General features: G+C 36.0%; 2 protein-coding genes across 5 annotated transcripts in view; one reads left to right on the top strand and one right to left on the bottom strand.

The window, feature by feature from the left end:
• Positions 1-18,227, top strand: part of LOC136038736 (uncharacterized) — a 54,625-nt gene extending 36,398 nt beyond the window's left edge. For 2 of the 4 annotated variants that reach the window (XM_065722096.1, XM_065722094.1), the window contains 4 exons: positions 7,015-7,173; positions 12,708-12,855; positions 13,420-13,583; positions 16,449-16,613. In XM_065722096.1, coding sequence (XP_065578168.1) covers positions 7,015-7,173; positions 12,708-12,855; positions 13,420-13,583; positions 16,449-16,526 — 549 coding nt within the window. In that variant the 3' untranslated portion in view covers positions 16,527-16,613. Of the gene's footprint in view, positions 1-7,014; positions 7,174-12,707; positions 12,856-13,419; positions 13,584-16,448; positions 16,614-18,026 lie in introns of those variants that run through there. The other 2 variants (XM_065722095.1, XM_065722097.1) reach the window with 2 other exon arrangements.
• Positions 18,228-21,903: 3,676 nt separating this feature from the next.
• LOC136038735 (neuropeptide SIFamide receptor-like) overlaps positions 21,904-27,383 on the bottom strand; it is a 73,215-nt gene continuing 67,735 nt past the window's right edge. The window contains exon 7 of the transcript XR_010620281.1: positions 21,904-26,067. The gene's annotated coding sequence lies outside the window, so the exon portion shown is untranslated. The remainder of the gene's footprint in view (positions 26,068-27,383) is intronic.

The following is a 27,383-nucleotide window of genomic DNA, read 5'->3' as shown; positions in this document are numbered from 1 at the left end:
AAATGATCAGAAAATAAACAAAAGTTTTTTTTAAAGAGAAAGTAATGAGGGACATTTAAACATGTTCAAACTCAAGGACAGTTAGACAGTTAGACATATTTTTTAAGAACTTTCAGACTTTACCGTAAAGAGCGAGGGTTGAGGAAAGGGTTAGCTCCCCTCATATACGGAATACTTTTTGTTCGTTTTAAGTTTTAATCTTGCTACTCACTTTAACTTGAAAAAACGTTTTCTTTTTATTTAATCAGTATTAAGACTTACGAAATAATAGTTGCATAAAAGTTAACATTCCTGAATCAGCTACATACGGCGATTTTTTCTCACTATACAATCTTTAAAACTCGCATTTTTAAACTTTTGGTAATTATTGACCGTGGTTCGCTTTGTACTAGGTTTTGGCGATAGCTGCAATCTAGTTATTGTAAGGCAACTTTATAATGCCATGATTTAGGTATTACATAAAATAATCTTAATAGACATACGTAGAAACTTGTCTGTCATATTTAGCCTGGCAAATGGATATGATAGACTGACATTTAAGTTGAATATCTTATCCCTTCGTTTTGTGCAGAAATGCTAGATGGCAACACATCCTTCTCTTCTTTTTATGGCACTTGGTATCTATCAAGTGACTACAAGCTAGGACGGTGAAATTTGACAGGTGTTTCAGGAACCAGACCAGATTAAATTAAAAATTGTCGTTTTCCTGATTCGACCATCTCAGGGGGGGGGGGGTTTAACTCGGAAAAATTAGAAAAAATTAGGTATTTTTAACTTACGAACGGGTGATCGGATCTTAATGAAATTTGATGTTTGGAAAGATAACGTGTCTCAGAGCTCTTATTTTAAATTCCGACATGATCTGGTGCCAATGGGGGAGTTGGAGGGAGGGAGCTAAAATCTTGGAAAACGCTTAGAGGGGAGGGATTGGGATGGGATTTGGTGGGAAAAATAAACACAAGTCCTAGATACGTGTTTGACGTAACCGGAACGAATCCACTCTCTTTGGGAGAGTTGGGGTGGGGAGGAGAGTTAATTCTGAAAAATTAGAAAAATGAGTTATTTTTAACTTACGAAGGAGTGATCGGAAGACCAAATCTATCCTGGTTGTGTCGCCAAGTGCTGTACACTCTTTGATTCCGAAATTAAAGAAAAACTCTTCCTCGGGTGTTGATTCTATTTCAGAAAGGCACCTGCAACTTGCAGCTTCTTTATTCGAGCAACATTTAGCACTATTGTTTCAGATGATCCTTGTTTGTGGTGTAGTCCCTTTGCAATTTTGTATCGGACAAATAACTCCCATCCTTAAAAAGGGCAAAAAAGATACTTCTCTGTGCAGTTCTTATCGCCCCATTACCATCTCATGTACTACTTTCAGACTCGAGTCTTTTTTGACAAGAGATATTGCAGAAAATTGTTCCGCCCCTCCTCGTCCGTTTGGGTACCAGCGAGGTCTAGGTAGAGAGCATGCTCTCTTTCTACTTATAAATGTGCTGAAGGATATTACAGTAAGAGGTGATTTCCTGGTCTTATGTGCACTCAATGTCGCAAGAGCTTTTGACTTGTGTGTATTTTCGCAGGTTTTGCTTGAGGCCCTTTTGCAAGGTATTGATGCTGCGGTAATCACTTGTTTAAGATACATGTATAGAAATCTGAAGGCTGGAATTAAAGATGGCAGTCAACTACCGACTCTGAAAGGTGTACGCCAAGGAGCTGTCACTTCTCTAGTTTTGTTCAAAAATTGTGTTATCGGTGCTCAGGATAAGCAGAACTGTACTTTTATCTTCAAAGGAGTTGATCTTTCATTAGTTACGTTTGCAGATGGCCTACTAAACCTTTCCTGCACTTTTCAAGGATGCTCTTCAACCTCTGATTTTCTCCAAGAAGAGTACGAACACATTGGTTTGAGCTTTAATACCGATAGAACAGTTGTTCTACCATTCAACTATAAAGGGAATAGAAATTCAATACGTCTATCCGGCCCTGAGGTTTCTTTTGCTAGCAGCTTTACTTACCTGGGGATGCCTGTTGGAGCAAACCTGAAATAAACGGTAAACCTGGCAATTAAAAACTATGCCAGTAAGATCCGGGCTGCGTATGCCTCCCTGGATTAAAACGTTTCGTATCTAAGTAGAGTTCACCGTTCTCACTTATGTAATAGCCTAACAGTTCCTCACTTACTTGGCCTTGCTCCTGTTTGGTCTTTCCTTAATTGTGGGAAAAGAAAGCAAGTTCATCTCCTTTACTTTAAATTTGCGAAGCATTTAATGGAACTTCCAACTTGGACAAGTAACTCTTTTCTGCAAAGAAAATATCATTTGGTAAACCCAGCTGGAGTTATTGAGAAGCGTATTTGTGACTTCACTACCGAATGCCGGAAGTCTTCCCATCTTTGGTCATTTCTGTTTGTCCCTTGTTTGTAGTTGTCAAAGTGTGTTTTTATTTCTTTTGTCTCGTTTTGGTTTTTTTTTGTTTTCTTGATTTTTACTCTGTCTTTTTCTGGGCTTTCTGTCCAGTTTTTTGTGATGGGTTAAAAATAAAATGATGATGATGATGATAGAAAGGGTGATCGCATAAACTTCGGAGGGGGCTCATTGGATTGCTAATCAGAAATTTTAGTGCCTTTTTAGAGATTCAGAGTGATGGGAGGTTGGATACCCCCCGCCTCTTATTTTCCTGAAATGCACCTGACAGAAGTTAACACTAATGGTGAACAGAATGCTGAGCAGAATGGCTATACTAAAGTTTGGTCGGATAATTTTGGAAAAACGGGGCTTGGGAGTGGACTAGTTTCCCTCCAATCTTTTTGGTTACTGAAAAGGGACGCTAGAACTTTTAACTTCCATTCGAATGGTACCCCTCCCAATCTTCTAGGATCATTTGTTTGACACGATCACTCCTGAAAAAAACAAAAACAAATAAACACGCATCCGTGTTTTCTTCTGGCAAAAATTCAAAATTCCACAATTTTGCAGATAGGAGCTTAAAACCTGTACAGAAAGGGCCTCTGAGACGCCAAATCTGATGTTGGCATTTTTGTTAAGATTTCTTGAATTTTCGAGGGTATTTCCCTCCTATTTATAAAATCCGAAAAAAATTTCTCATGCTCATAGCTTTTGATGGGTAACAAAAAACTTAATGAATTTTATATATTTGGAATCAGTATAAAGAGTCATTTCTTTTGATGTATCTATTGTTATCAAAATTCCTTGCGTTATCACAAACTGTTTGAAACATTTAAATATTCAAGGGAATTGCCAGGATAAACTTAATATTTTAGTATTGTACAACCAAATCTGCTTTAACCGAATATTCAAAACTGTACCTACTCGGTATATTTATATTTCCACATTCCTATTTATTTGTTTATTTTATAACTTTTTAAGATACAGAAAAATTAATGTAAGTTACGAACATAAGGTGCTAGCTGGGCTCAGCAATAATCGATTTTGCAGAAAGACCAGCATTGATACAGCTCACGCTACAAGTTATTTTGTACATTAAGTGTCACACATGCCCCATTTTAGTTAGATGGTCTTGATTATTTGGCCTTCATTAATGAGGTATTTTAAGACAATATTGGTTTAAGGAGTGCATTTCGAAGTTCACTGTTTATGGTTTTCTTCTTCTTGCGTTCTGGATCGGATATTTTTAAGGATCTGTAAAAAGGTGTTTGGTCTACTTTTTTGAAGTTTACAAGAGAAAGAAAATAGCTTGTGAACGATTTTTTAGGATTGGTTTCCGCTTCGAGAATTTAGATAAGAAAATATCTACAAAATTACAATGTGTAGCTAAATAATCTGGTTTAGTTTTGGCTTTAATTTTGGTTTGATTTTGGTTTATTTAATTTTTGAAATTATGTCTGACCATCCAGCTGTATTCCAGCTAAAGTGATTGTATCCTTTTTCGTTCCAATCTCTGACAATCTTTTTCTACATCCTTTGAAATGCCCTCGAGCATCTCCAAATATCACCAGTGGATAAAGACTTAATAGAGAAAAGACAGGGCACCTTTGTGCGGAACAGCATAGATACACAAATGTTATCACTCGCAGTACAGCTCACTATTGTACACCAACGCTTGAGGGAGGCAGTGGATCTTTTCGTGGGGAGGGCTTGTCTGAAACCTACAAAAGTGCCAACCACAACCAAATTTTCGCAAGGCGTACTACTAATCCATGTGGGAAAGGGATTTAACCTCTATCCTCCCCTTTGGAAGAAATGTTTGGTCTAAGCCTGCAATATGGGTGCCAAGAGCAGAATAGCTCCCTATTATTGCAGAATACTTTTTTTGTGTCAATTAAAATATTATATATATATATATATATATATATATATATATATATATATATATATATATATATATATATATATATATATATATATATATATATATATATATATACTAGCTGTTGGGGTGGCGCTTCGCGCCACCCCAACACCTAGTTGGTGGGGGCGCTTCGCGCCCCCCCCAAGCCCCCCCGCGCGCGTAAGTCGTTACGCGCCATAATAGTTACGCGCCATTGTAGTTGTGTCCCTATGTCCCACCTGTGAATATAGATATATATATATATATGGTTTTAACTACGTAAAACTTGCGAATATACAACATTCTTTGCTGTCCCATTGTCTTTGCATATAAATAGATTGTCAGGTTATCCCCCTGTTTCCCCCGGTGTCCCCGTTGTAGTTGTGTCCCTGTGTCCCGGTCGTCATTTATATTCCCTGTGTCCCGGGTCCCGGTCATCATTTGTATCCCGGTGTCCCGGTCTGTATATACATTCGTTTTTTAGTTTTGTTTTTCTCCTTTATTTTTTTCCTTTTTTTTTCTTTTTTAGCTTATTTAGATTTTTAGATTTTTTAGTTTTTTTTATTAGTTTTTAGTTTTTATTTCTTTTTAGTTTTTTTGTCCCGGTCGTCATTTATATCCCCATGTTTCCCCCGGTGTCCTCGTTGTAGTTGTGTCCCTGTGTCCCGGTCGTTATTTATATTCCCTGTGTCCCGGTCGTCATTTGTATCCCGGTGTACCGGTCTGTATATACATTCGTTTTTTAGTTTTGTTTTTCTCCTTGTGTCCCGGTGCTTTGTTGATTGCTAATCGAACATTCCTTTTGTCCTGGTCGCTTTCTCTTTGAGTGTCGTCATTTATTTTTTTCTTTTTTAGTTCTTTTAGTTTTTACCTTTTTTAGTTTTTTTTTAGTTTTTAGTTTTTTTAGTTTTTTACCTTTTTTTAGTTTTTTTAGTTTTTTAGCTTTTTTATTTTTTTTATTAGTTTTTAGTTTTTTTGTAGTTTTTGCCTTTTTTTTAGTTTTTTTAGTTTTTTAACTTTTTTATTAGTTTTTAGTTTTTTTTGTAGTTTTTGCCTTTTTTTAGTTTTTTCAGTTTTGACGTCACCTGATCCAGTTTTTTCAGGTGACGTCACCTGATCCACGATCCACAGATCCACAGACAACTTATTTTTATATATATAGATAGTTTTTTTTTTTTACTTATGTCCTGGTCGTCATTTATACTCCCTGTGTCCCGGTGCTTTGTTGATTGCTAATCGAACATTCCTTTTGTCCTGGTCGCTTTCTCTTTGAGTGTCGTCATTTATTAGTTTTTTCCTTTTTTTTTAGTTTTTTATTGGTTTTTACCTTTATTTTAGCTTATTTTTCAGTTTTTTCCTTTTTTTTAGTTTTTTTTTATTTTTTATTTTTTTTAGTTTTTTACCTTTTTTTAGTTTTTTTAGTTTTTTTAGTTTTTTAGCTTTTTTACTTTTTTTATTAGTTTTTAGTTTTTTTTTGTAGTTTTTGCCTTTTTTTAGTTTTTTCAGTTTTTTTTTTAGTTTTTTATTGGTTTTTACCTTTATAGTTTTTTAGTTTTTTAGCTTTTTTATTTTTTTTATTAGTTTTTAGTTTTTTTTGTAGTTTTTGCCTTTTTTTAGTTTTTTCAGTTTTGACGTCACCTAATCCAGTTTTTTCAGGTGACGTCACCTGACACATCCATCCATCCATCCATCCACAGACAACTTATTTTTATATATATATATATATAAATCGAGCTTTAAATGCTAAGATGCTCGAACTCTTACAGAAGTACACTAAGAAAAGCAGTAATTGGTAATTGAAAAATATGTTTATTAAGATAGGGCATGAATAATAAATGCTTAAAACGCCGTACTTTGAAAAAAACAATATTTATGAGAAACTGATGAAACTGGAACTAAAGTCTGTCTTTAAGAAAAAGGAAATTTCAGTTGTATCAGGTATAGGAAATTTCAGTTGTATCCAAATAAAGTTTGTTTTATTTTTCAATCCTACTGGCTAACCTTGAATGCTCCTTATTAAGAATAGATGACAACTGAATTTTGCCTTTAAACTGGATGAACGTTTTGCATACTCAGCATTTTTATATAATTCCGAAAAAGGCTTATGCCAGTTTTGCCTCTCATTCAGACTATCTGTCTTGGCTTTTCCTCCAATTAGCCATGGCTCTTAACTTTTTTTTAATCAAAGTGCACCAAATTGATTTTAATTAAAACATTCCTTTGATTGGAAAAACTATGGTAGAATGTTGGAAGATTTGCAACCAGTTTCGATTCTAAATTCGCCTGTAGACTAGAGAGTAGTGCTTGATGAACGTTTGTCGCCTAATAACCAACTGAACCTTGGAGTTGGAGATGCAGCTGAATTATGAAAAAAGAAAAGAAAAACAATTCTGTGAAAGAGTGGAATTTAATATTGTATCCTTGCCTAAATTTCTGTATTGAAAAAGATATAGAAAAGAAAAGCTGAAATGCCTTAATAAAAAAGCAGACAGGAATCTGTTATTTGTATGACAGCAATCAGATCCATTTAGTTTTGATTAGCCCCAGGGCTTATGATTATTTTCATGTTTCCTGTGGCCATTAGTCAGTTTACTTTGTTCATTTTAGTGATTAGTCATGTTTTCATTTTGCTTACTTCTTTTATTTTCAATTTGGTACTCTGAAGTTACGCGTAGATAACTAATCCTGAAAATTCTTATTTCTTAGAGAGAATTGGATAGATTTGGGATAAAGCCTTTGAAGCGCAAAAACGCTGTGAAAATATTGAATCACATATATGATGAAACCCATCCCTTTGTCAGTGACTCAGATCCCGAAGACCAAGAATTAAGTCCTATCAAAAGTCAACCCAGCAACAAAAATCGGGTAAGAGCTAAAAATAAAATACAGTAAATATTATAATACAAAGATAAACAAAGATAAATGCTTCACCTGTCATGCTCTGGGTACATCTTCAAATCCAATTTCATCCTCCTTTTTCGTGTTGAACCCGTCAATAATTTCTTAGACTACACTGCTTTCTATTTGTAATTAAAATGAAATGAAAAATGTAATAAAGGGTTCCGAGCTTGAGGTAGTAGTTAACAGAGTACTGTAATTAGTAGTGCGGTGTTAGAGGTGAAATTTTTGTACCGTGTATAATAAAGGGTTCCGAGCTTGAAGTAATGGTTGCCAGAAACAGAGGGGAGGGGGCTTTGGTACTGCGATGCTAGAGGTCAAATTCTTGTACCTTTGCAAGATGAAGAGCTGCAGAAGTATTTGCCAAGAATGTTTTCACTAATCAAGACTGGAAGCTAGAAGGTCGATGCCGATCAAATACCGCTCTAGTTCTCACCGTAAGCGATTTCAAAGAACGATTCGGTATGTATTTATAATATGCATGCATCTAGTCATCCATATAATTAAAGTTAACAAAGGATTTATAATGGTGTACAACTGCTTCTTCTGGCACATTCTCAAGTCGCCTGGGGGAAGCACATTGTCAAATACTTTCTTCTCCTCCACCCTCTTCAAAATTATACATTGTCTCCCTTCCAAAAAATCTTCAAGGGGATTATATTTTTTTTTGCCTTATCTGGGGCAACTGATCTTCTGTCGCCCTTCTCTGGGCTATTTTTAAAACGTTTCTGAGGACGCCTTAGAGAGGGATTTAAAAGAAGGGGAGAGGAGTGCTTTTGCCAAACTCATTAATAATACTGTATAAATTACTTCGTCTTCAAAGAGTTCAAAGAAGTAAACAAGCTCTTAAGGCACAGAAGTGGGCGGATATTAATATGTTTAACACTGGCAATCTACACCTACAAAATTAAAACTTTAATAACTTTGGAGTAAAATAAGGATTGCCTCAAAATTCTCGAACAAGTTTGTCATACTATTCGTTAAGCAACCTCTCAGTTGCCCACGAGTGACGTGACGTGGCAACTTTGTTGATGCTCTACGGGAATGCGTTTTACTTTAAACAATAAAATTTCTTTACGTGATTCTGTCAAAAACTAGAATCATCAGATAACTTGTCACAGCCTAAGGCGTACCGGTTATCTTCACTGAAAAACTTACAGACTGTAATATTAGTCTAATAGCTTCGTCTAGTGATGAGTTTTCATGGAAAATGTAATCTTGACAGCGTGTTGAATAATGAAATCCGATCTCTTTAACTTCCCAAGTTTCAGCTCCTAATTTTAAACTTTCTTTCGATGGTTTGATAGGGTTATACCCATGCCTTCGTAAATCGTAAAGGATTTTGGCTCTATTGAAATCCATCAAGATTTTATTTGTGTACCCTCTCTGAGGAGAATAAACAAAGACTACTTAAAAGCAAAATCCTCAAGGATACACTGAACATACCGTCGTGCCCAAGACCAAAGCACTTATCATGTATGATCATAATTTGACAGAAAAGCGACAATTTGTTTTTCAGCTTTTGGTGGTATCAGTTTTTACAAGAATATAAGTGACTAACAAAAAAAATATGAGATTACTACGTAGGGCTGAATCACATGGATTCGCTTCGGAACATGGTAGGGTGATTGTACTTTTTGAACACTGGAACAACTTTTCTAGGTCTCTAAATGGCTCTCTTTTTGCAAGACACCCAGTTTTCTTTCAAATCATTAGCATTTACGAATCGTTTTGCTGTTAGAAACAGCCAGAATTATCAATCTTTGAAAGGTACTCTTTAAATGGGCAAGCTGAACTGTGTGAGGCCTTTTGTTCGAAGACAAAACTGGGTCAGGGTGTATTTTGAGCAAGAGATAACTAGGTCTTATTTTTACTGGCCATTTTACTGGCCAGCCAAAGTAAAAGCACACTTATAAAGGAAAGGCAAATTTTTGAGTTAAATACACAAAATGTGTAGTTTATAATAAGTCCTACTTTGTTGATCGGTAATGTCAGCACAGTTTCTAGATGTTTTTATTTTTGTTTATCTTAATTTGAAGCATACTATATGCTATCAATTTTCACATAATACCCCACAACTCCCAATCTCAGTTGCTCAAAATGTGCTGTTGTTTTGTTGTTAGCTTTTCTGACAATTTGTTTGACCTTGGACTGGGAATGTAAAGTCTAAATCTTCTACTGACAGTTACTGGCTCGTATTAACTTCAGTTTACCCCACATCCAATTATGTCAGTCTTTGATGGAAGGGTTTCAGAAACACATCTTGCCCCTCTACATCCCTGAAGGAAATGAAATTGCGAATAGCAGGTCAAGACCGACTAGCGGACCTGGAGCACAATCACTCATTTTTGTTGACAAAGCAAGAGATACGCTCCTGCTTTGACAACCACAATACGACAACAAAAGCCCTTGACAATCCTAGTGTTGTGAGATGGTTCGGACTCTCCACTCCGTCATAAGTTCCTTTCTCCGTCCCTTTCCCCGACAAGGAAATTCTGTTCGCCTGGCCTCATAGTGGCATCAGACTGGACCTTTTACGAGTTTTTCCACCAAAACTGTGACTGCTAACAGCGCTGCAGGGACACCTTAGTGCTAGCAGTAGTACTAGTAGTAGTACTAGTAGTAAAAGTAGAAGTGAAAGAAGTAATAATAGTAGTAGTAGCAGTAGTTTTAGTAGCAGCAGTAGTAGTACTACGCACCCTTCGAGGAAATTATACCATAGTAAACAACACAGCATTTGCACTGGGTTCTGATGAATGGATAGCTCTTCTGCTTTTTTTTTCTTGGGCGTATTTGGGCTGAAAATTTCTTTCTGACGAAGTTATCTATTATGGGTTGCTTCGCCATAGTAGACTAACTTTTTATTTACAACAAAATACAAAAACTCTTAATCAACGAAAATGCAAATGCCATACGTAATAATTAAGCGCATTACCTGTTGCAAAAGAAAGGAAAAACCATCGTGCAGACTACATTTTCAATAATTTAAATGGCTAAATCATAACAAAATAAAACAAGAAACATAGAAACAACCTGACATTACATGGTCGCAACGTGTACCTTTAATACATTCAAAAACTGAACCTTGTCAGTGCACTCTCGAATTGGTAATGGTAAAGGAATAGACATGAGTTTGTCTGTGCAGAATTTCGACTCTTGTTGATAGAAGAGGAATGACATGGAAAACCATGTTGTGACTAAGACGGACCTAGAATTGCACAAAACCTCTATTCAGCTGGAAGTCTCTGGGGCTTCTTGCTATCCGGCTGTGTGCCGGTGTAAGCGCTCGTGTGCACTTTGTGTACAATTGTGTTAGTCCCCATCCTGTACTGTTTCTGGGACCATTGATTTTCCCGAGGCCTAGATTATTTCAACGATCTAAATAATAGGATAATTGCAACTTTCAATTCAGACGCTTCGAACTGGGTTTATTAGAAATTTCAGAAACTTATATCCCGGGGGTAGGAAACATGAAATTAGGTGGTATGGAGTTTATTTACTCAGGCCGGAAGGATGGGGTGAATAGGCAGAGATTAGGGCTCATGATAATTAAGGAATCTGACAAGTCTTGTTTATGTTGGGAGGCTGTTAATAATATAATTCAGGTCGCTCATTTTACGACTAAAAAGTCATAGTAATATATGTCCTTGTAGAACTGACTGATGGAGATAGCAGTGACTCGGATAAGTTTTACTTATAGCTACATGAATAAACAGATAGGGTACCAGGTAGAAATATTGGGTAAGATTCTAGTTGATTGACTTCTTGCTTTCTCAGAAAGGGGTTAGGTTAGGAAAATGAAAGTTTCACGGATGGGTCTACAGGATAAAGAATGTCCCGGGAAGGTATTTTGAAGTACCTATCTCCACTCCTTCTCACTCTAGAGGGCCCTGACTTTTGATGACCTTCAAAAATATGTGTGTTATAAAAGTGAAATCTTGCAAAATATATCTTCTACTTGAATGAAGAACAACAAAACTGTTTTCAGCTTCACAACTTTGCTCAATTCCAATTTATAAGGTTTTAAAGATATGCAAATACATTTCCTAAATTTTGAAGAAAAAAAACATTGATATGGCTCAGAATTCTACTCAAATAACAGGAATTGCATTTTCAGAACTAGGTCTTTCAGAACTGGTAACTAAAAATTAAGGTAAAATGTTGTTTTGTCAAAATTTCAATAGGTATAGACCTGTCGTGTAGGCGAATTTCAGGGCTCCGAAGGAGTGAAGGTGGGTACTTTAAAATACCTTCCCAGGATATACTTTACCCTGTAAACCCATCTGTGAAAGTTTCAGTTTCCTAACCTAACCCCTTTCTGAGATAGCAAGAAGTCACTCAACTAGAATTTTACCAAATATTGTATTTCTATTAGGGGATTTAATGCCCAGGTTGGTAGAAACACGGACGATGGTATGATAGCCTAGGTTAATTGGGTGTAGGAATAGAAAACAGTAAACTGCTGCAATTTTGTAGATATAACAATCTAATTGTAACCAATACAGTATTTGGTCATAATATGGCCCATAAATTAACATCGTATTCATATGATGGTAAGACATCGGACCTTATTAATTGTGTTATAGTAAAGCGAAGACTGGCAGGATCGATACAAGATACTAGGGTATATAGGAATGCTGTTAGTGATGTTAAAAGTATAGATCACTATCTAGTAGTGTCAAGGTTTATTTAAAGCTGAATTTTACGAAGGGGAACTACCCTCCGGGAAGTTATGACATTAGTAGACTCCAGGATGAGAATCTGAGAGAAAATTTCCAGGAACAGTGGAATACCAAACTGGAGAAATTAAAATTTGACAATGTTGGAGATCGATTGAACAATTTTTGGAAAATAGTTTGCGATGTCGCTGATGGTGGCCTAGGGAAGAAAGTTAGAAATGTAACTTGAAACATGAGTGAAAATGCTTTATGTTTAATAGAGAGGAGGAGGGGCCTGTAAAATAATTTTTTGAGTGATAGATCATATGAAAATAAGAGGAATGTAAAGAAAGTGGAGAAAGCATTAGAGTGTGAGTTAAGGAGGTGTGAAGTGGAGGCCACGAAAAAGGTTGCTAAAGATCTGGAAGATGCAGCCAGACAACCTAACAGTAGAGTGTTTTACTAGCATGTTAAGAAATTGGCAGGGGATAGTCAATATGGACTTGTTCCAGTTAAAGATAGGAATGGGTTACAGCTAGTGAGAACGACAGAGTTAAAGAGAGATGGAAAGAGTATTTTGAGAGTTTGCTAAACGTTATACAGTTGCAGGAAAATATATAGGGTAGAACGAAAAAGTTTGTGACACCTTGGATGTGAAGAAAGATTTATTTTGTGAGGAAGAATTATCGACAGTACTAAAAGGACTAAGTCTTGTGCCCTCTAGTTGCCACTGGAGAAGCGCGCTTGTTAAGACCTGTTTGACAGAACTAGTTTTCAAAGTTGTACCCAACAGCGAAATCTTCATTTTACATCATTTGGTACTGAAGACTTTTTTTTCCATAGGAAAGAAACAGTTCAAAAAGTAGACAAATGAATCTATGTGATTCCTCGACAGAACAGACAGACAGCGATAGTGAAGTAATAATGATTGAGCAAGAACCAAATACAGAAGAAGAAAGACTGCCTCCTAGTAGTCAGCTAACTCAATCCGGTAAGAAATCTACAATTATTTCAAAAGCTAGCAGCTAAGCCTGTCGGACGACATGTACAACAAAGACAAAATTCCTAGTATACACTCTTTTATGGGTGGTTGGCTATTAATTTATTTGCCTCCCCCTTCCCTAACAAAAAATTAAGACTAGCCAGAGATTCAGAAAGACGGACATAAGTGCTTGTCACTTATTTATTTTGAGTGTTATATGAAGCACCTCTATAAGAAAAAGACATCTTGTTTTAGTGTCAATTGACCCCATTTCAAGTATCTTCGTAGAAAAGATCAATACTGATTTTGATTTGTATGCTTAAGCTGATTTTCTCAGCTTCATTTTTTTTTTCGGCGTTTATTTGATCATTGAAATATTCTCAGTTGTTGCTCTTTCCAGTTAACCATCAGCTAGTGTTTTTCCAAGTACGCCAGTTTGATTTTATGTTTATTGGAACGTTCTCCTTACAAAACCGGGTAACATATTATGAATGTCATGACCAGATAGCTTCATATTGGAAAAGTGCTTTTCTAATTTTTGACCTTTTTAGTGATTAATTGGTCGTTTTATAGGGGATCTTTCAGATCGACTGAAACAATTTATTTTGGAACAAACAGATATTCACAGGAAAGTAGTTCTATACGAACCAGTTTGGCTGAGTGAAATCCATCAGAAAATCAAAGAAGCTGGAATTAAATGCAGTCAAGAGAAGTTAATGGATTGGTTGGATGATGAGGTAGGATTGAGAGTCAATAATTCTGTTCAGTAGTATTTAGTCTACAATAATGATCAGTAGTTGGTTATTATTTCAGACTAGCATTGAAATGCATATTTCCGAATATACCTTCCTTAAGATGGGTTTAATTCTGTAAAATGCACAACACTACGGTGCGAAACTTACTTATTTTCGGCCCCTTTCTGCTGCTAAGCACAAATTCACTCGTATCCCTCTTCCTCTAGGGTTGGAGATGTATGTGTATCCATGCTTTTGGGAATAAAGGCCAGTGTCTAGTATTTGGGTTGTATTTTTTGAAAAACAAAACTAGTGATGATCGTTAGGTCTTCACGCCGTCATTTATATGGGATTCTCTTTCAGGGCAACTCCTCATTTTAATTTGAATATCAGAATTGGCGTAGTGAAAGCCACTTGGCATTCATCTTTTTGAGGAAAGCTTTTACTCCAACAGCTAAGTTGGCTGTCCAAATCAAGACACATTCCATGCTGAAAACTATTCTAAAAAAACAGAGCTCGAGTTTCCTAGGTTCTTTGGAAGATCATAGGGATTATTATGTTTCCAAAGGGGATGAGAAAAAACTGAACAATTGAACGAACTAGATTTGTAATTGCAAAATATTCGAATTTTAAATTTAATATTTGAATTTAAATATTCTAAATGTTTTTCGAAGCTTAAAATTACTTCAAGAATCTCACGAAGCCACTTAATTTCATCATTGAGATTACCAGTAAAATCTTCTTTATAAAACAATGTGTATTCGAAAACAGGTGACTTTATGTATGTAATAGTTTAAAAAGTATTTTCCAAAAAGGAGTTTTTCAAAGAAAAATAAAGAGTCATGTCAAGACTTAAGACTAGCAGAAATGACGCCATATAATAACGAGAACTTAACCTGACGTAAAACCGTAAAACCACATAATAATGCACAGAAAAGCCGCCTGAGGCCAACACAACTACGCACACATCCTCCACCCCAGTCTATTCGAAATACTCTCTACCTCCTCCCCAAAAGGTCAAATATCCCTCAAATCTTTCCCAAATCTTTCCTGAGAAAAAACTGAACAATTGAACGAACTAGATTTGTAATTGCAAAATATTCGAATTTTAAATTTAATATTCGAATTTGAATATTCTAAATGGTTTTCGAAGCTTAAAATTACTTCAAGAATCTCACGAAGCCACTTAATTTCATCTTTGAGATTACCAGTAAAATCTTCTCTGTAAAACAATGTGTATTCGAAAACAGGTGTCTTTATGTATGTAATAGTTTAAAAAGTATTTTCCAAAAAGGAGTTTTTCAAAGAAAAATAAAGAGTCATGTCAAGACTTAAGACTAGCAGAAATGACGCCATATAATAACAAGAACTTAACCTGACGTAAAACCGTAAAACCACATAATAATGCACAGAAAAGCCGCTTGAAGCCAACACAACTACGCACACATCCTCCACCCCAATCTATTCGAAACACTCTCTACCTCCTCCCCAAAAGGTCAAATATCCCTCAAATCTTTCCTTACCACCCCTACTCACCCCTTTTGCAGACAAACTGCTTTTCTTTTGGCCCTAGATAGTTGGCTGACAAGGATGATTTTTGGCAATCTGTCATCCTCCATCTGCAAAACATGTTCTAGCCATATAAATCTTTCTCTCATTATTACCCTAGAATTGGGACAGAACCACATTTCTCGTACAGCTTTCTGCTTAAGACGCAGTCAGTCAGACGGGTACCCAAAACAATCCGTGGACAGATTCTCTGGAAAAGGTCTAACATATCCTTCTCCATCTTTCGGAGCGTCCACGCTTCAGAACCATACTTGACCACTGTCATCACTGTAGCTTCCAATGTTGTAATCTTGGTTGGCAGACTTATCTTACCATTGTTCCAAGCTTTTTTCAACTATGAAAAAAAAAAATCCTGGTCCTTGACTATTCTACTTTTAACATCTTTACTGCACCCGCCATCTTTCGTAATAATACTACCTAGATAAGTAAAGCTGTCCAATTGATTGATCTTCTCGTTACCAAACATCACTTTTTCAATTTCACTTATTTCCAATCTTTGCCCCTTGGTCTTCTCAACATTAATTTTCAAAACTTTTTTTTCACCCGAAACTCTCAAAAGCTCTAAAAATTCAATCATTTTCCTGACATTTTCATCTAGGATGCTTCACAGACACCAAAATAACTTTCTTCAATTCTAGGGTGATTAAGAAATTCAGGCGTGAATTCAGTTCCTCTTTCCTGATTATCTTTGCAGACACTAAAATAACACGTTGCTTGATTAAATTGGTGTGAATCCGATTCCTCATTTATGTGTATCCTTCACGGACTCACACATGAAAAACTAACACGCTCCTTCATTCCATGTAATTTTGCTTTGTTCTCTAACTGCAGATTTTGTTGTGCAACATTTTTGTTTGCAATTCCAGTGGATTTTTGCTGTTTCTTGTTCCATGCATTTTTCTTTTGCTATCTTGGGTCATTTGTGATCTCTTGTAATTTGCATGCGTCGTAGATGCTAAAATCAACGCGGCCACTCCTGGGAGAAAATGATGTAATTTCTGCTCTTGAAATTTATATACATATAACGTCCCTCACATGAACTTTTTTCCAAAATTCACGCTCTAAATTAATTTTCTCAAACTCATGACCTATATAGATTGTGATTTTTTTCAGGCTAGGAAATCCCAGGTTGCCAATTGAAAAAAATATGGAGGTGTTTTCAAGAAAAAAAATTACATATATACATGCACAGTTCATACACATGTCCAGCTCGTTTGTACATCCACAGTTGCTCGTTTAAAGAAAGTAAGTATGTGGTGTATGTGTGCAAATTCTGATTCTTTATTCTTTCCATTTCAGGGTATTACCTTCAGAATGCCTACAAGCTTGTCAGCGAGAGGGAAGAGATCACGAAACCTTATTACTCATAGAAGCTGATCAGTTTTTATGACTAAATATTTTGTATTGATGTTTTGTGTGTTTTTAGTAAGCTCGTGTTTTGGGGATTAAATTATTTGCAACAAATCAGTATTTGTAGGAATAGTCTTTTTAGACCAGCTCTAACCAACTTCGGGCTCTGCTATGCACGATTTACGCATTCTGAGGAACACACACTTCGTGCAGTGAAGTTTTTAACGGCTACTACAGTTAAGATGCCGGTCAAATTAAAATGCGACTGGAAGTACCCAGCTGAAATCAACAATGGTTATGCTTGGGTAACAGAAATTTCGTGTTTGTGTCTCAGATCGGAATATTAATCACTGAAAATTTAAAAGTAATATAGAAAATTAGAAATATTAAAATGTAGAATATTAAATATAAAAATGATGTGCTGGGTGCTGTAGGATGCTCAGTTATTTACCAGATAAATGTTCACTTTTATTTTTCGTAAATTTTGTATGATTACATGAAAGCCTATTGTTAATTGCGAAAGTGAGTCACATATAGCTTGGCTGAGTAATTTAAAGTCGATGTTTTTCGCTGCAATAGTATGAGGCACTTTCTCCCTGTTGTTCAAACCGAATTGTAAACGGACTGAACTTCAAGTCACATGTGCTCTTCCTCCAATTACTATTTCGGTAGATCAAACAGTTCGTCGTAACGAACTGTAATAAGGAGTGACGCGGCTCAATAGTAACCGAAACTCTAAAAAAATGGAATTTTTATACCAATAGTCATATCAAGAGAATTGGCTTATTATGCCGAGTCCCAATTTATAAGGTTCATTAAGTTTAGTATTACCCATCAAACGCTACGAGCCTGAGGAAATTAGCCTGACTTTCAAGTAAAGGGGGAGGAGACTTCCCCTAAAACTCAAAGAATCTAAATAAAAATTACACCGTCAGATTCAGCATATCAGAGAACCCTACTATAGAGGTTTCAAGCTCCTATCTGAAAAAATGTAGAATTTTGTATTTTTTACCAAAAGAAAGATCACGGATGCGTGTTTATTTGTTTTTTTCACCAGGGGTGATCGTATCGACCCAGTGGTGGAGTGTTTGTGGAGATTACTAAACACTAGACAGTAGTGTTTGATGAACGTTTGTCGCCTAATAACCAACTGAACCTTGGAGTTGGAGATGCAGCTAAATTACGAAAAAAAAATTAAGAAGAAACAATTGTGTGAAAAGGTGGAATTTAATATTGGTATCCTTGCCTAAATTTCTGTATTGAAAAAAGATATAGAAAAGAAAAGCTGAAAAGCCTTTATAAAAAGTAGACAGGAATGTGTTATTTGTATGACAGCAATCAGACCCAGTTGATTTTGATTAGCCCCAGGGCTTATGATTATTTTCATGTTTCCTGTGGCCATTAGTTAGTTTATTTTGTTCATTTTAGTGATTAGTCATGTTTTCATTTTGCTTACTTCTTTTATTTTCAATTTGGTACTCTGAAGTTACGCGTAGATAACTGATCCTGAAAATTCTTATTTCTTAGAGAGAATTGGATAGATTTGGGATAAAGCCTTTGAAGCGCAAAAACGCTGTGAAGATATTGAATCACATATATGATGAAACCCATCCCTTTGTCAGTGACTCAGATCCCGAAGACCAAGAATTAAGTCCTATCAAAAGTCAACCCAGCAACAAAAGTCGGGTAAGAGTTAAAAATAAAATACAGTAAATATTATAATACAAAGATAAACAAAGATAAATAATTCACCTGTCTAGACTCTGGGTACATTTTCAAATCCAATTTCATCCTTCTTTTTTCGTGTCAAACCCGTCAATAATTTGTTTTTTTTTCACCAGGGGCGATCGTATCGACCCAGTGGTCCTAGAACATTGGAGAGGATTCATTTGAACGGAAACTAGAGTTCTAGTGTCCTTTTTAAGCGACCTAAAAGATTGGACGGCAAGCTGCCCCCCTCCCGCGCCCTTTTCCCCAAAATCTTCTGATCAAAATTTTTATATAGTCATTATGTACAGCATAGTTAAAAGGCCCAATAGCTGTGCCTCTGGAGATAAGACGACCCTTACAGCCCCTGGGGAAAGGTCTTTAAGTTATAAAATCTGCCCATTGTTTATGTATAGTATTTGTAATTGGGAAGTAGGCATACATTTTCTAGTTGGGGGGACGACGAATTTTTTGCTGGGAGGGAAGTCCAGGGGTGAACTTTTCAAAGGGAACTTGACCCTGGGGGAATTTACCAGAATTCCTATACGAAATTATTTTTGTATGTCTTACTTTCTCTTTGCCGACTCAGTTTTACGCATGGAGATGTTAAGAGGAATGTACCGGGGTAAATTTTCACCGGCATTGAATTGTCTAGAGAATATATCCGTTGATATTTCAGTTGAAGTTCTTTTTTAGCTGTAAGTAAGGAGCAACATTAAAACTTAGAACGAACAGAAATTATTACGTATGTAAATTAAACTTTACGTTAAAGTTTAAATTTTGCCTCAATTCTTTAAGGACGACTCCTGAAACACAAGGGTCATTTAATTAGAAGAATAAGAAACTTTTTCAAAAGTACTAAATAAAACTTCAGCGTGAAGAATTCTGTTGATTTCTGTTCATTTAAGTTTTAATGTTGCTCGTTACTCTCAATTGAAAAAAAACTTTTTTTTCATTTATTTAATCATGTAAAAGGCTGTGGTTGCTCCCAGAATGGGGTATTACAGCGTTTGACTAGTAATTTCGATTTTACGAGTAAACTAGAACTTGAAGAGAATACAGCGAATCCTTCGTTATGTATCGCTGCGTACTTTTTATACTATTTTATAGCCTGTATGGTAGATGCTGTAGGTAGATAAATATATAGATAGATCATGTATTTCAACAGCCCAAGGGCCATATACAAAAAAAAATACACATAAAAAAAAATAAGGAAATCACCAACGGAACAAATCACAAAACACACAGAAACATGATACATAGCGAAAAATATCTAATGTAGCGAGAAAATAATTGTAATTCTACGTAATAATTAACTGTATAAACTTTTCCCTCTTTCTAAGTTTTTATCTATGTACACACCAACACGAAATAATGTGGTTGGGATTGTAACTTTGTAGAACACCAGGAAGCAGCAAAATAATCCCATGTAAGTTTTTTCCCCCTAAATCTGAGAGCACCGGGCAAAATGGTCCAAATCTTCATCCTCATCTTTACAAAAGGGACAAACATACCGCCCTTCAGTATCAACCATCTTTTTGTCGAACATCTTTTGCCTGCTCTGGATTGGAAGGCAATTAGCCCTAAGCTGAATCCATCGACATAAAATCATAGCCGGTAAATTAAATTTAAAATAAAATTCCTCGCGAAACCAGGTTCAGCTTGATTATAATGTTTCAACGTTGTAGAAGTTAAAACCAGTTTTGGTCAATACTGAATTTGTTGACCCTCTAAGATAAATCGTACCTAGCTTTCTAAATCTGTTGGTAAATCACGGGAACCAAGACCATCATTCCATAAGTAAGTAATTCCCACTCTTTCTAGTAAAGACTTGATTTGGGACGGCCACGATGATTTCAAACAATAATTCAATATCTGATAATATGCTGCTCTAACTAGTCTATCTTCATTTCTCCAAATTAGCTTCAATCAAAACCTAAGCATCAAAATAGACATAAGTAGCTTCACCGAAAACAGGTCCATTTCACCTTTCAGAATCAGTGAATGAGTTGTCTATGTACACCAACACTCTTGGAGCTGGAGGGACTCCAACTTCTGTGCTGCTTCTCCACCCAAAATCTCTGCTCCATATTCTATAACTGGTAAAACTTTTATATGAAAAATTATTTTATGTATTTAATTCCCATTATCATCGGGTTTCTAAAAACTGAAGACATGGCCACTTTGCCTCTATCAATTATTTCATCAACATGAATCTCAGTGTTCGGACTCGCCTATAAATTCCAATAAATTCCTATATTTTAATGCACTCCTATAAAATGCCTATATTTTGGCTAAAATCCTATTATTCCTATATTTTCGGCTGAAGAGCACTAAGAACATTGCTCATGATTTGCAATTTTCTGTCTTTTGGTGTAAATTGATAATTAATTACAACTGTTGAGCTTTTTGAACTTAACTAATGTTTTGTACTGGGCTTAGTAAGCTGCTTCTGCCTGGGCTATGCTGTTGTGTTGACTTAGTAGCCTATGTTTTGTTTTTTGTCATGTTGGGCCTGTCCGAAATGAGCAAAGATCAGTATATAGGCTAGCAGTCTCTGCTTAATGAGACTGGAGTTCTTGCGACTTATGTGTTTCCTGGCTGAATGCTGGCTGGCTGATGTAAATACGGCCCAGTTATTCAAATGGGCTATTCTAAGATAGTTGCTAATCGAGGGAAGTATAATAGACGTGCACTGGGTAGGCTATATGCTACATTCTGTGATCAATCGGTCCTTTATCTATCTGGTCTTTATCCCCTTCTAAAGAAAAATGATTTTAATCAGATTCGGACTTGTTATTTCAGATATTGTAAATTTTTACTTTATCCCCCCCCTTGGTATAGCAATGGTAAGATAATTCGTAAGTTTGATGTCCCTGATATAAGTGCAAAGTTCTGTTCGGTTAATCTCATTGTCGCATAGTGTTTTTATGGCACTTGGTATTAACCAAGTGACATAAAGAAATCGCAAATTCTGTCGGCCTGTCTGTCTTTCGGTCCTGGTTTTGCTACTTAAGGCACTTCCAGGTAAGCTAGGATGATGAGATTTGGCAGGCGTATCAGGAACTGGGCCAGATTAAATTAGAAATAGTCATTTTCCCGATTTGACCATCTGGGGGGGGGGGAGTTTGAGGCCCGTTAATTCAGAAAAAATAGAAAAATGAAGTATTTTAACTTACGAACGGTTGATCAGATCTTAATGAAATTTGATGTTTGGAAGGATATCGTTTCTCAGAGCTTTTATTTTAAATTCTGACTGGATCTGGTGACATTGGGGGAGTTTGGAAGGGGAAACCTAAAATCTTGGAAAACACTTAAGAGTGGAGGGATTGGGCTGAAACTTTGTGGGAAAAATAAGAACAAGTCCTAGATACATGATTGACATAACCAGAACGGATCCGCTCTCTTTGGGGTAGTTGGCAGGGGGGGGGTTGATTCTGAAAATTTAGAAAAAAAGAGGTATTTTTAACTTACGAACGGGTGATCGGATCTCAATGAAATTTGATATTTAGAAAGATATCGTATCTCAAAGCTCTTATTTTAAATCCCGACTGGATCTGGTGACATTGGGGGGAGTTTGGGGTGACCTAAAATCATGGAAAACGCTTAGATTGGGGGGATTGGCCTGAAACTTGGTGGGAAAAATAAGCACAAGTCCTTGATACATGATTGACATAACCAGAACGGATCCGCTCTCTTTGGGGTAGTTTGGGAGGGGTTGATTCTGGAAAATTAGAAAAAATGAGGTATTTTTAACTTACGAACGGGTGATCGGATCTCAATGAAATTTGATATTTAGAAGGATATCGGGTCTCAAAGCTCTTATTTTAAATCCCGACCGGATCTGGTGACATTGGGGGGAACTTGGGGGACCTAAAATCATGGAAAACGCTTAGATTGGAGGGATCGGGATGAAACTTGGTAATTTATGTGACCAGGCATCCCACACCATCTACCACAAATTTGATCCCAAGGACTTCCGAATCCTATATTTGGCCTATATTTGGGCCCAGGAAATCCTATAAAAATAGGACAGAGCCTATAATTTGAAACGAACCGACCTGTCCGAACCCTGGAATCTTCAAACTTTCATTATCCTATAAAAGAAATCCTAAATATTTTATTATTTTACTTATATTTATTTCCTTATTATTAAATTAAGTCTATAATTTTCTTCGAGGTTCAAGGTTTTATTATTAATACCATATTTGCACAACATACTAAATTCCCGATAGAGAGAAAATTCGACAGACTCGGGAACAAAAAAACCAAAATCTTTAATTTTCTATTCCAAATTGCCCTCAAAAATAAAATACAAAACAATAAGTAACTCACCTTTCCAGACTCCTCAGCCCGCCAAGAAAAAACAACAAAATTTCAAATTGTATTAACTTTATTCAACTCACCAACAGGGAAAAAGGGACTAACTCTCCCCAAAACACGCCATACAAAAGAGGCCTACAGATGTATTTACAAGCACATACGCATACATATGCCTATATACACATACATATGTGTGTACATACTTATTAAGAAATTACATCTACACTAGGTATTCCTTAATTTTATTTTTTAGTGTTGAAAGGGAAAGAGATAGATCACAAGTTTTGCCAAACTTATTCCATACTGTAACTAAACTATTTACTAGTGAAAAACGTGATCTCTCGGATTTAATCAGCGGCTGACTGACCATCTACCGCCTCCTGGACTGTCGACAAGAATCCACCTCATCCAATACCTGCAACAGCTCAGAACGCAGGCAATGCCTTTATTGAAACATAACAAACTGGTTAACTGGAAGGATATTCAATATAACATACATACTCTGAGTACTTGATTTGTTTTTTAGCGAAACAGGAGATGGAACATATTTTTTCAGTACTCGTGATCCTTTATTCTGTTGTCTCTGGAGTGACAGTAAGTGACTCCTAAATGTATTCGAATAAATAAGTGGGCAACAATTAAGGTAAGAATATACTAAGCTAAAATAGACGGACCCTAATGCATCATCATAAGGTAAAATAAACTTCAGGTGACACATAATTCCAATATTTCTGCTTAATTTCAACTGTAGATGGCTAATATGGTGCTTGATTGGTAGGTTTTCATCAATGATAATCCCTAAGTAATATACAAAACTAACACGCTCAATACGAACGTTGTTTGAAGCCAAAACTGACTAGAGTCAGCTAGTACAAGAAGTTGAAGTCCGAGAGTAAGTAATAAATTTCGTTTTCTCAGAGTTTGCTGTCAGACGATTAGACTTAAACTACAACATAATTCTATCAATTGACTGTCATATATTTTGCCGAAGCATCAGATCATTGGACCCAGAGACACTAGACCCATATCATCAGCAAACAACATTTTAAGTCCGAGATTCTTTTACGACTCACTCAAGTCCTTTATATAGATCAAGAAAAGCAAGGGGCCAAGTACAGAACCATGATGGACCCCTACGTTGTTTGACTGTTGCACTGTTCTTGATGTGGAGTCACTATCGTTAGCAAATTGTGTCCGGTAATCTAAGTACGACATAATTAAAGAGCAACCTGGTCCTCTTGTCCCATAATGATGTAGCTTATGTTCTAAAATACGATTGGAAATTATGTTGAATGCTTTTTTAATGTAAAAAAAACGGTTGCTGGAATATCACTCTCATCTAAAATGTCATAAATAAATTACTTAGCAACTAAAACCACATGTTGGGTAGAATGGAATCTCTTGAAACCAAATTGTGAATTGAGAAAGAAATTAATCTTCCCTAGAGACGAAACCAGACGATTATATAAACAACGTTCAATGAGTTTAGAAAAAGCCGATAAAATAGAAATTGGACGATAATTACTTGAATCATTTGAATCATCTCCCTTATGTAACGCAATTATTCTAGTGGCTTTATAGTAATCAGGGATTTCCCGTACTTAAAACAAAGGTTAATTATACGAGCTAAGTACTTCACAGTTTCCGGGATGATCGTCTTCAGTAAACCTGTACTAGATCCATACGGCCCTTCTGACTTTCAGTTTTTCAAAAGCCTAGATATTACCAATAATTCTGAAGCCAGTACAGGAGAAAGAAATATTGATAGATCATTTGATGGAGGTAAATACTCCTTGAAATTAGTATCTTCAGCTGACTGAAATACAGCTGTTGACACAAAAGTCATTTAACCAATAGTAGCAAAGAGGAGGTAAGTAGTGTAATCACTTCTTTTTTCCCTTTCACACTTGTCCCATCTGTTGCTGTCATTTCTTCGGGGATTTCATTTTGTTTTGATCGATTCAGACAAACACTAATTAATTTCCACTTTTTTCTCGGTGACATTTCCGCCTCCGGGAATGCTTGTTTGTAATAACTCTGCTTCGATGCCCAAGTTAACATTTTTAATGTATTTTTAAATTCTTGAAATTTCTTGAAATTTTGCTTCAGTCATAATTGATTAGTATATCCAATATAGCTTATTCTTTACATTTATGGATTATATGTAATTTAATTACTTGATGTAATCCAAGGTTTAGCAGGCAGTTTAAGTCTTTTGTTTGTTGTACAACGGTAAGGGCACGCCTGGTAAAGTGTATTTTAAGAGATTCCTAAAAACCTCTGCACAGCCTCATCCGGGTCTTCAGACTCATAATAGGGTAAATAACTGGCGTCCCTCAGCAACTCCTTTAGTTTAACCGTATCCATAACTCTTATTTTTCACTGCTGCCAGGTAACAGTTTGCATAACACCGATAATTAGATCACACACCACCATGTAATAATCTGATGTGTCCTTTACGACGATCTCACATGTTCGAACTTGAATATTTGTTCAAATATTGTCACTAAGAGACTGGGAAATTTCGGTAACTCTACTCGGAATACAGCATGCTGGGAGAAATCCGAAGGCTAAAAATGAAGACAGCATTTCTGATGCTACGTCATAAGAGTGTAAATTATTCGTGTTACAGTAATACAGTTAAGATATATCAACATTAAAATCACCCATAAGGATAGACTTACGGTATTTACGTGACAATATATCAAGACATTCCTGTAAAATTTCAGTATACCTTTACGCGCTTCCACTTGGAAGACGATAGCGCACGTAATAAACTGTTGGCTCATGGTTAACCTCAATTTCTACCGCTAATATTTCAAACAGCATCTCCATGTTCAAATGTCCCACATCACTAATAATTTCTACAGGTATTGATGACTTGACAAAAAGTCCAAGTCCTCCTTGCTTATTATTTTGGCAATTCTTGCACACGAACTTAAAGCCGGGAAGTTTATCTAACGTTTCAGTTATAGAGTTTAAGTATGTTTCACACAAACCAGATACATCCAATTCACTAGACGAAATAAAAGAAAAAATATGTTCCAATTTACCAACGAAACCACGGTAGTTAACGAACATCAGCCGAAAATCACCCGGAAAATACTGAGTACTAGATAAATCATTGAGAAAAATACACTTGTTACTAGGTGAATTAATTACTTCCAAATCCAGGTGTTTTGTTTCAGAAGACGAATTAGAAAAAAATCATTAAGATCAAGCGGGCTATCCTGAAGAGAATTAAACCTCTCAATCACTGCCCGTGTCAAGACATTCCCCCAGTCTTGACATTTTCGCCCTGAGTCCCCTGCCGGCGAGTTGAATGACTTTCAATTAAACTCAACTTACCAAATATCCTTGGTGGGAGTCTGGAGCAATGAGTGAAGAGAACTTCGCCTCTTCCTTGCCTTTTTCTAAAAAAATAACAACTTCACTCTTTTCAACATTGAGCCTTAATTTTTTATCAGCAAATTTTCTTCTATGAGACTCAGAAGCGTCTGCAAATCTTGCAGTGTACTAGCTACCAAAGCAATATCATCTGTAAATAATAGAAATGATAGTTTATGGGTCCCTAGACTAACTTTCGTAGCCCATCTGTTTTCTAGAAAAACAGCATCGTTTATAAAAATATTAAATAATTTAGGAGAAAGAGTGCTCCCCTGTTTTCCTCCCAGCTTAATATTAGAAAGCCTAGAAAACCTCTTACCAACTAATACGATTCCACTCACACTAAAATACATACTCACTATCAACCTCACAAACAAATGAGGAAGGCCAATTCTAAACAGGGCATCCTTCAATAGCTCTCTGTTGACACTGTCGAACGCCTTATGGAGGCCCAGAAATCCCAGATAAAGACAAGTTCTTCCCTTTCCATATTTATCTAATAATGGCTTTAAAATAAATACTGCATAAATTCTTCATGGATGATATTATTTTTATTCAACCATTTAGAAAGCCTAGTATATAATATTACTTTTCTCCATTACTTTGCTTAAAGCAGGAACATATGCTATTAAACAATATTTCTCAAGCACCTTAGGATTTTCTCTCTTAAAAAGTAGCATAAGCAATGGACTCTTCCAATCACTTGGTTATTGTCCAGAAGTTAACACCTTATTACCAAGAAAAACAACTATCGACATAAGAAAGAAATAACGTTATTGGTACACAATCAACACCTGCGGCAACACTAGTAATATCTAGTGTACCTTAATGTTACACAGAAAGTCGGAAATGTGGCAAATTTGAAAAGGTGTTTCCCTGGTGATGTAACAAGTTAGCAATATTTCTCATCTGTTTACTCTTTCCTTTTTTACTGTAATATTGTCTCGTCAAGTACTTTCCCAGTCAGTTTACTTTCTCATCACAAGATTCAAAATTCAGCGATCTGAGTGCTCTGTAGTGATTAAAAAAGTGCATCTGTGAGACAGAGATATATCAAACGGCATATTTTTTGTTTACATGGAGCATCTAAGCATTACCCAGTGTTATTTATGATTAAAAACTACCCCAAGTAACTTCCACAATATTTCAGTGAAACATCCCGGGCTGGTTGTAATTTCCACAAACAATCAACCAGACAAGTATTGTAAGTAGTATTCCCTCTTGATTTACCTCGAATACCATTTTCTCTACTTGTCTTGCTGTGCCAGTGTGTTTCAATAAATTACAAAGCAAATTATTAACGCTGAAAAATATAGCTACATTTAGAATTATGTTCAGATATCTGTAATTTAGTGAGTAAATTATTTCTTAGCGTTCTTTTTCTCTCGATTGTTCTCTCTTTTGTGCTTTGCTTTGCCTTAGTCGTTGTTTTTTTTTAGAAGATGATAGCTAGAGAAGGGTAATAGT

This window comes from Artemia franciscana, chromosome 18 (genome assembly GCF_032884065.1).
Source record: "Artemia franciscana chromosome 18, ASM3288406v1, whole genome shotgun sequence".
In the NCBI taxonomy this organism is placed as follows: Eukaryota; Metazoa; Arthropoda; class Branchiopoda; order Anostraca; family Artemiidae; genus Artemia; species Artemia franciscana.
The sequence above is the reverse complement of the archived record's forward strand: the minus strand, read 5'-3'. Positions and strand labels throughout refer to the sequence as shown.